This window comes from Phalacrocorax aristotelis, chromosome 19 (genome assembly GCF_949628215.1).
Source record: "Phalacrocorax aristotelis chromosome 19, bGulAri2.1, whole genome shotgun sequence".
Taxonomy (NCBI): Eukaryota; Metazoa; Chordata; class Aves; order Suliformes; family Phalacrocoracidae; genus Phalacrocorax; species Phalacrocorax aristotelis.
In genome coordinates, this window is record NC_134294.1 from 2,184,830 (window position 1) to 2,195,216 (window position 10,387).

The window sequence follows — 10,387 nt, forward strand, 5'->3', positions numbered from 1 at the left end:
CTGGTCTCCCACTGACAACCGGCAGTTCTACGCTCTGGTTAAGAATACAGATTAGTAGAAAAACATTTTCCAGGTCATTAAGGAGTTCTTAAGTGCTTTGCACTCCCTTTTTCTCCCTTTCTTTAAAGAAAAAAGGTTTTTAAAACCGCGTGGATGGCAGAAACAGTCGAAGGTGAGGTGATTCTGCTATACTCGTTTTGGGGAAAAATTCAGTGGAAGAGTTAGGAACAGAATCCGGAACGCCCGATGCTTTATCATATAGTCACTGCTTTAGTGAAAAGGTTAGCGAGGGAAATAAAGATTTCTCTTTTTTTCCTACCTGCAAGGGGGGAGTTTTCTTGCAGCAGTTTTAATGACAATACCTTTTTGAATCCTTGAAATAGCCCCATTACAATTCAATATTAATGCACCCATGCCATTCTCCAGAACTATGTACAATCACGCCAATACCTAGTATTTTTGTTAACTGGATTTGACTTGTCAGGACTTGAGTGCTATGTTTGAGCAGACGTGGGCTTGCTAAATCTAAGTTCTGCTCTCTCTATCAGAGGAAGCGTCACTTTAAATAAGAATATGACATAGTTCTATTTTCTCCCCTCAGAGATATGCAGACAAATTTTACCTGTAAGAATCCAGAGACTGAAATCTGTTTTCCATTGAAACCACTGATTTGGAATAAACTCTGAGCCAGGATCCCTTTGATCTTTAATTCCAGCGTGAGTCACTGCATGGACTAAACATATCTACTGTATTTAAGGGAAAGGGAGGTCCAATGCTAGTATACATCATCACTTCCTTCAACATATCTGTTCTCTGTGTTAATGTGTCATTGTAAAATTACTCGTTGTCACGATATGAGCCATTGTAAAATTAACCCCCATACATTTCAAAGCAAACAAAACTGGGGTTGTAGTGCAGAGGCACACCCATGTATTGATAACTGCAGGATACAGAACTGTATCTGGAGTTTACCTGTTCACAAAGGCTTTGTGATTTCTGTTCAGATTTGTGAAATCATGGAGGACAGAGAAATCAAAACATTTGGCTTGTCCATAGCACCAAGAGATTTGTGAAGTTACACAGAATTTTGGCTCAGGCTGTAACGCCAAGTTTTGCTTTCGATTGCATTTCAGTGCAAATTCAGAATAAATCCACTGAAACTAGCATCAGATTAAACTTGGAGCCCCATTACTAACAGCGATCAAGCCATCCGTTTGATCACACGGAGCGCTAAAATCCTTCTCTAAAGCAATGCATGTTGGTGGTTTCCAGACAGAAAAAGCCAAAAAAAGGGACAACCAAGCATTCTTCCAGTGAGAACAAGTGCCAAAATGCAGAGTGGGCTTATTTTTGAAGCCGTGGCACAGAAAGCAGACGCGACTAGGTTCAGTCCCTAAACCTACTTGGAAAGGGATTCAAATTAACAATCTTCTGGGGGAAGCGGGAAACATTGAGTCCAGCAGAACGCTTCCAAATTGAGTCCAGTAACCATCGAGTCACATGTAGATGAGTTAGTGTGGAAATGCTCGAACAAAAGGCTGGAGAAATGCATCATCTGTGATTCACTTTCACACAGTAACAATGCAACTAGCCCATGTTCTGTGTCATTAACAAGCAGGACGCATCGTTAATGGACACAGAGCACCATTCTCTGAGCTCTCTTGATGCTCTTGTTATTGAAGGAGATCCAGAGGCAGAGTTGATGTCATTTTTGTGCGTGGATCAACCCCACTCGCAGGAAATAAAACAGAAGAGAAAGATTCTCACACATTTTAAGTTTTTTAAACAAACGCTAATAATTTCATTTTTAAAAGGCTTTTGAAACTGAGCACCTTGTTAATCCGATCACGGCACAAGTATATGCCTCCCAGTTGCCCCTTTCTGCAACAGAACTAGAAAGAGTCCCCGAATACGTTCTGACATTTCCACAAACATCTAGCATGACCCATGCAATCCAGGTAACACGCTAGCAGGCACTCTTGTATCACCTGAACTTTTTTTCAAGCCAACTTTGAAGCAGAAAGATCTGATAAGAACTGTTTCTAGACTAGGCAACAGCCAGGAATTATGAAACACCATACACATTACTTACTACTTTGGCATCAAAAACAAATCCCACCCTCCTAAATGACTCCTCCTTAATCAGCAGGCATGGGCATCTCTAGGTCACTGGCTACACACCTCTAACCCCAAACTGAGGCATTTTAACAATATATTTGTAATTCAGTGATCTGTCAGGACACCCCACGCTAGCAGCCGTACCACGATGATCTTATTTCCCCCCCCCTTTTAAACACATAATACAGTGGAGATGTGTTCCTTCACTTCAGGTACGAGGGCGGGAGGTACACGCACAGAATTTCAGCTAAACATCACCAGGATAATGCCAGCAGGTGAAAGCAGCCAGAGAGCGCTCATACAAAACAGAACTGGAGACAGCAGAACATCAGAAAAACCCTTTAGAAGCCAGACATATGGTGGGCTAGAGCAGAACGGAGTTTGACAACTAGTTTAAAAGCACAGCCGTACACTCAACAACTTCCCTGTGCTTTGTTTACTACTCGGTATCAGTCTTGCCCCATTTATTACCTTTTATTACCAGTCATTACTTATTGCTTCAGGGTTCTGGGAACAGGATAATCTTTTAATTCAGAGTGGTCACAAGAGCTTCAGTCAGACTTAACAGTGCACAGGTACAGACTGTTAAATTTTAAAACTGGTTTTTTTTTTTTTGAAAACCAAACTGGAAGAAATCTCCTTCCTTCTTGTACAGACAAAAAGGCTGGTCTTAAACTTTAAGATGGAGACTTAGACTGTAAAGAACAACATCCTGTGAATATTTCTAGCAAACTAAAAAAAAAGAAATAAGTGTAGTGACAGAAAAGAATATGCAGGAAGCCAACATAAGACCTGGCAGAGCATCACCACAAAACCTTAACCACAAAAAAGCAGCTGTTGAGCTGTACATGGTTCAGTGCTTTCTTTAGCTACAAGCCCAGCACTCAAACTGCATAAACCTACGATAACAGGTGATGAAGAGCTAGAAATAACTTGTTTCTGTGTTTGTTTTCACCTCAGTCCTAAATTGCAAGGGTCTTCCGAGATTATTTGGGTTTAAGATCAGAGGTACGTGGAGGATTTTGCTTCCAGACCTCCTCAAAGCTTAAGCTGCGCTCTGAAAGTCTGGTTTTTGCCTTCAGATGAGTCATGCGAAGAATCAAAAGGTAAATTCAAAATATACACAGAAAGTCCTGCGGTTCTCTTGCAACAGAGGAAGCTGTTCTTTGAAGAACGCAGCACAGATCCTGGCCCTGGTTTCTCTGAAACTCTAACCACAACATGAGGTGGTGATTTTTCTCCCCACCACATCCAATCTAGTTCATCTGCGAATTCATTATTTTAATTAGAATTCAGAGTTAATAGCTAGCCAGAGATAAAGTTCAGAATAAGTAGCTAACTCGCCCAGCTACGACAGCCATTTCAAATCAGTCACAACATATCTTGGCCCTCCCTGGTTGCTCCCATTACAAGCCAGTTTAAGTAAGACACACACAGAGATTTATCTACTTAAATATTTAACGAAGTACAGGCCCAGTCCCACTGTGGAGCACTGTTAGAGAGCAGGATCAAAGGGAGACATCCTCCTCTCCTTCCAAAACCTCTCCTACGTTACTACGACCCAGAAGTCCCAGTTTCTAGTTATACCGGGGTGGGGGAAATCCAGGATTTGTTAGAGTGCTCCAGATATTCATGTATATTGTAAATGCATGTCTTTGCAGCAGCATTTTAGAAGCAACGATGGCTTGATTTAAAGAAAAGCGTCTGACACTCAAACAAACTTTATTCTTGTAGTGTTTCATTTGCACCTCTCCAAGCAGTAGAGCTTTCCAACCAAGGGGATGTATATTTTCGCTATACGGCCAACTCTTCCCTCATTAGAGAATTTAATCCATTCTCCACAGAGAAAACTCAGGTCCTCCCAGTGCAAATAAAAAAGTCTTTTCAAGACCGAGTCTCAGGTTTCACCAGAGCAAGCATTTAACATCAAACTTCACATCCCATAAGGGGTATCCAAAAATCTTTAATGCCAGGCTGTGTGACTGCTGTGGAGGCACTAAGGAACACTAAATTTCAGTGAAAAGCCACACTGAAACCTAACTACCCTTTTAAAACATAAAAATAAAAGCAGAAATACGAGAATTAAATCTATATATATGCCTTTACGCAGAGACTGCATTATTACCAGCTCTGTAACCAATTGAAAGACGGACAGAAGTCTAGCACTGGTTACTATCTTCTATAGGGATAAAACAATTATTTGTTTTTTATCGGGTCTATGCATAACATTTGCATCTTGTTACCACTGATATTTTAGCTTTAAAAGTTTTCAGACATTCCTCCAGGGCTTATCTTAAGCACATTTTTATTAAGTTCCCTTCTTTAAAAAAGAACGAGATCCAGTTCGTTTTGACGCACGTTGCCTTTGACAACGATAATCTTTGTCCTTTCCAGCTGCAGCAAATTTAAGATAATCTCTTTTTCAAGTGGACTTTATTAATCTTCTAAATGAAATACTATCCTAAGGTAAAACAATTATTTCCAGTTCAACTCTTACTAGCAGTTAAGTCTCTGCTGGAAAAAACGACTAACATCTGGCAGACTCAATATCTGCACCAATTAAGAACAATTTTGAACCCATAATATACAAATCTATTCAAGTGTTCAGACTAAGGCTCTCCACAGACCAGCAGCCTTCTTGCAGCTAAGAGAGGGGAAAAAAAAAAAAAAAAAAAAAAGCAGGGAATGACTGCAGAAGGTTTTCACCACGTCAGCAGACTCTTGCCGGCCACACGCAGCAGAATTTGCCTGTCATAACACACAGCGATGTGCTTAGGTCTTCAAGGGACACCTCCGTGCAAGTCTGGGAGCTGGAAGGTGAGACACCTCGCCCGGAGGAGCCGCCTCTCGCCAGGGCCGTGCGCCGGCCTCAGCATCGCTGCCCGACAGATTCCATATGCACACATTTTGACGTCCTGCCTTCGCCAGAAGACAGACCGTCAGCGCTTCCGCCTCGACTGGCGATGGAACTTGACTAATTGGGGGCGGGGGGAAAAGGACATTTGTTTCCCCCCTTCCCAGAACCAAGCCGATTTAAACACCTGGGTGCACGCTTACCAACAGAAACACGGGGCATGATCTGCCATTCGGGATGCTGAGGCTCCACTCGGCTCAGCTGCCCGAAGCCTAAAGGAAGGACCCCAAAGCCCGCACATGCTGGGGACAGGCAGTCATGTAACGATGGACCGTGCTGGTTTCACGTCCCCAGCCGCTCCTCACAAAGTGGACTTTTCTTCTAAATAACCTGAACAGATCACAGAAACCCAAGCCCCTCGCAGGGCAGCGACACAGTCACATGCCTGAACTTAAACCCGCTTATCCCCTTCCATGAAGCTGGTCACCCACGGACGGAGGGATGGATGGAGCCAAGATTCAAACACTGGGTTGTTTAATAATCTCACCTCAAAGGAGGAGGAGAAGTACGCTTGATTTTTGCTTTTGCTGCCTGGAAAAAAACCACTTCACTTGCGTGTTTCAACTTACACAATCTGAAAATGGAGGCAAGTGTCAGATAACTGTCCCTGAAAGTTTTTTTTTTTTATTATTGAGCTAGTTCAACTGCAAAGAAAGTGGACAATTTTAGTTCTTCTTCTTAAAATGGTAGTAATAGATAAAAAGTTACAAGGGATTTGGAATCAGATCTATGGCCAAAAGCTCTCTGAAATGCTAGCTCAGTTTGGGAAAAAAATCATTTTCAGTTCATTTTTCCTATAAATCTCCTCCACGTGCTAACTCCCACATCTGAAGTCATAACCCACAGTGTAAAATCATGATCACTAAAATATGTTAGAAGATTAATACAACATCTCAAGTACGAAAAGATTCACATTTATATACCATTTGTGTAAAATGACATGATCCAGAGGAAAAAAAAAAGTTATTTTGGTCTGAAATAGCTGCTGGGCTCCTCAGGGAGACATCTTCCCATTTATACTTCAGAGACCAACAAAAACGTGGGTAAAACATGACCTAGGTGCTCTACTGACTATACACTGTAGAATTTTTTAGGCCTCAGAACTCCAAAGCAGTTTATTGTGTTAGGATGTCCAAGAAAAGCAATTTTGGGGATGGAGCACAGCAGTTGGCCATATTTTCCTACAACGAAGCCACTGGTAATCCCCAAAATTGCACAGAAAGAATTTCACTGGAAAGAACATCTTTGATGATCTCCCACTATTATTTTTAAGAGTAACAGTACAGGTGCCCTTAAGACAAAAAGAAACAAAAAGGATTATTTCACCTCTGAATTCCACCATTGCATTTTTCAACTCCCAAGTATGACATCAACGAGTTTGTGTCTTCAACAACAGACACATCACATATGAGCCATGTTTTAGAAATTCATTTGAGCCATATTCACAGACTTACCAATGTAATCATCTGCCTGGTGTTTTCCCGGTAGCCCAACATTTCAAAGCACACGCATTTGACGGCTCTGCCCTCCTTAATCAAGTGGTCATCCCGGAAAGGAAAAAACCTCCTTTGCTTCAGGAAATAAACGTAACTTATTGCTATCTGCTTACGCATCTTCGCATGGTGGTGGCCTATTGGTCAGGTTACAAGGCCTGACTACTTCAAAAAGGCTGCCGTGTTCTGGTGGTTCTCGAGTTCAGCAAAATGGTAATTTCTTGGTGTGAAACAACAACAACAGAGTACAAAGCCACTCAAATACATCTGGCAGACACGGTGTTTCCAACACAAAGGTACCTGCAACCCGGAGCAGTGCCATTTCAAAGGGCCTAGCTAGCTGCCCGTCGGGCTGGTTACAAACACGCGTGCATCTTTGCAATATCCCAAGCCTGCGTTAGAGGTGTGTGCACGCACCTAACTCTCTGCAGGCCCTGACAGCACTGTCAGGAGACAGGCACAAGGCTTATTTTCCACTTGGAGCTCATCTCCCTAAATAAAACTTGGATCAAAGGGTTCGCAGCTAGAGAAGATAAACTCAGAATGCATATTTATATACAGGTACGTACACACAAACATGCCACGGCAGAGAATCCCTTCCCTGCGAAAACAAACAAGAAAGCAGTGGTACCAATCTTTACAGGATTGCTGACAAACACTGCAACACCCCATTAGCTCATGATAATGAAATCAAATTGACTAATCTACTCTGACTGCGAGAATTAAATTTAAAATGGTACAGTATTACTCCATAAGCATGCAAAAGTGTGTTCAAGGCTGCAGATGAAAAAGACAATCTACCCCAAAAGAGCTCAATGTGTGACGCCCATCCGATCAGCGAAGGTCACAGGACAGCGGAATAATCATTCCAATTACACAGTAATGAACGTACCACAAAAGACACACTGCAGATCTAATACTAGTCTGATACACATTGAGATGCATTAGTCAAATTTTATTTTCAAGCATCAGGAGAAAAAACCTGTTTCAAGAGGAGGAAGGGGGGTGAGAATAAGATTTGTGATTCCCTACAAAGAGGCCCCCTTTGCTCCATCGAATATGTTTGGTTTATGCAATCCCCACGTGGAAGCACTCACACCTGCACTGCTCTGGGGTGAAAATCTGCCGCACACAAGCCAGTGAAAGCAGAATTGATAGAATCAATGACAGATCAGTGAAAAGACTGAACTTAAATGGCCCGCAAGTCTCCTCTTCCCTAAGCGGAAAATAAATCACATATCCATTAAAAAGAAGAAGTAGCCCCAGCTTTTGGAGACATAACCCACACCCAACGCATATCTTCCTTCACCAAGCCATCATCAAGCGCAACTTCCTCAGAAGCACCGCTACTCCCATCTCCTTGGTACCAACCACAAAAACAAAAACAAGCCCGGGCCACGGTGGCACCTACTAGTCGAGACTGAATAAAAAAAGAAGAGGTCAACTTCCATCCAGATTCAGGAGGTGCTCCAGCCACAAAGTACAGAGCCATCAAGGCATGCAAGCTTTAAGACGACGCACTGAAAGCGGACATTTAACAAATAGGCCAGAAATACCTACTTGAATAGCACATACCTGCCTAGAAAACCTCTCTAAACCAAGTTGATTTGCAAGAAGAGGTCTGTTATAAAAGCTGATGACTAGAGGTATGCAAAGAGCACACTGCAGTCCTGTTACCCTGGACAGAAGAAATTCAGCTATGCTTCACAGGCCACAGAGCTGAGAAATGCCATCTGCCTCCACAGGAGAAAAAAAAAAAAAAAAAAAGAAAAGAAGATAAAGGATTACATCTGTTCTACAGAAAAAAAAAATAAATACGAGGCTGGGAAAAGAGGAAATGCATTTTAAGCCTAAAGATGATAAAATTCCACCGCGGGAGTGCCCACGCCAGCCCCAAAGGACAGGCAGCTCGTCAGACAATGCAGGAATCTCCCTGCAGAATCCCAACTACCTTTTTTTTCCTCCTCTGGCCTCCATCTCTGCCACAGCTAGGTTGAGCAGGCGAATACAGCAAACCGAAGGGAACGCTATCCATCACCGGGGGGGGGGAGAAGGACACCAGTTAAAAACCCAGGGCTTCCCAACAGGCTCAGAGAAGCCTCCAGATTACCAGGGTTTTACGAAGGCTGTCGTTAGGGCTTTTGTTTTGACTAATTCAGGGGAACCGTCTTGGAGTGCAAACCTTCCCCTGCAGTATTTGCAACCCAAATATTGCAGCACTGAGCTAATTTCAGAGACCTGGCACACAGAATCGACTACTGGAGTGATTAGTCCAGAAAATGAAGGCAAGCTAAATTTAGGAATAACTATGCAATGCAATATTAATAACAGATTATTCCCCTTCTCCAAAAAGGAATATTTTTTATACTATTTTTTTAAGCCAAGCTTACAGCGCTCCTTTTCTTAAGATCAAGGCTCTCCAGCCTCCCAGGGAAGCACCCTACCATTTTCCAGGCGCCAAGCTGAGCGCCCCCTCAACCCCAAACCCCCCCTCCCCAAACCCATATGAGCATCCTTCCCGTGGGGGGAGCCCTGGGGAGGGGGGAGCCCTGTTCCCACGGGTCTCCCCAAACGCTCCCACCGCCCCAAGGAGGGACTCGCCCCTTTCCCCGCACTGCAGGAGCAGCCGGCCCGCATCCCCCCCCCCTCCTCCCGCAGCCCCACGGCCCCCCCCAAACCGCTCACTTTCTCTTGTACTCATCCCGCTCCCGCTTGACTTTGGCCAGCACGTTGTAGAGGGCGCGGATCTCGGGGGTGATGGTGTCGATCTGCACCCCGACACCGTCCGGATGGATCCAGGAGACGCCGGGTCCCTGCACCGTCTCCAAGCCGCCGCCTCCGGTACGTCGCACCTGGGTGTAGCTCCAGATGGTGCCGGGTAAGCGGCTGTAGTGGGGCGGCGAGGCGAGGGGGGCGGCGGGCAGCCCGTGGCCGGGGCCCGGCGGCGGCAGCAGCGGGGGGGCGGCGGGGTCGGTCTGCACGGCCTGGTCGCGGGAGAAGGTCTTGTAGCGGAGGCGGCGATCGCGCTCGCTCTGCTGGGCCGCCAGCTGCTTCTCCAGCAGCCGGTTGCGCCGCTCCAGCTCGTGGACCTTGGCCAGGAAGCAGCGGAACCGCACGTTCAGCCCCTTCAGCAGGTGGATGTTGGAGCCCAGGTCGTTACGAAGCGCCGCCGTTACCGGCGGGCCCCCCGCCGCCGCCGCCGCCGCCGCTGCAGCCACCGCGGGGCTCCCGGGGCCGCCGCCGGGCCCCAGGGGGCAGGAGGCGGCCGCCGCGCCGGGGGAGAAGGCGCGGGCCATCTCCCCGAAAAGCAGCGAGTTCATCGCCCGGCGGCCGCCTCAACCCCGGCCGCGAGGGGAGATCGTGAGGGGAGCGGCGGGGCGGGAGCGGCTGCGGCCGGAAGCGGCGGTTTAACGGCCGCCGCGGCTGAGGCGGAGTGACCGCTGGGGAGCGCGCGGGCCGCTAACGGCCGCCGCGGCGGGCGCTGAGGAGAAAAGGGAAGACCGAAACCGGGACCGGGACCGCCGCCTCCACCTCCTCCTCGCGCTCCTGCGGCCGCCGCCGCTGCCCGGGCACTGAGCGGCCGCCGGCGCGGGGCGGGCCCGGCTCCGCCCCGCCGCCACGCCACGCCCCTTCCCCGCAACTACGCTCTATTCTCCATAACCACGCCCTATTCCACCCGTAGCCACGCCCCCGTCCCCGCCCCCTCCCTCCAGCCCCCGGGTCCCTCCACGTGTCCCCAGCGAAGCCTCACAGGGGACGGGAGGGGGCGGGTGGTTTTTGGGGGGGTGAACGGGTCCAACAGCCCCCCCAATCCCTCCGCGCCCCCCCACATCAACTGGGTAACCTAAAATAAGCGCTCAAG

The 10,387-nt window shown here is 46.7% G+C and overlaps 1 protein-coding gene across 1 annotated transcript in view; it reads right to left on the bottom strand.

Annotated features, from left to right (window-relative positions):
- The window catches only part of IFFO2 (intermediate filament family orphan 2), a 36,957-nt gene extending 26,998 nt beyond the window's left edge, over nucleotides 1-9,959 (bottom strand). The window contains exon 1 of the mRNA XM_075113663.1: nucleotides 9,211-9,959. Coding sequence (XP_074969764.1) covers nucleotides 9,211-9,845 — 635 coding nt within the window. The 5' untranslated portion in view covers nucleotides 9,846-9,959. The remainder of the gene's footprint in view (nucleotides 1-9,210) is intronic.
- Between the last annotated feature and the right edge of the window lie 428 nt (nucleotides 9,960-10,387).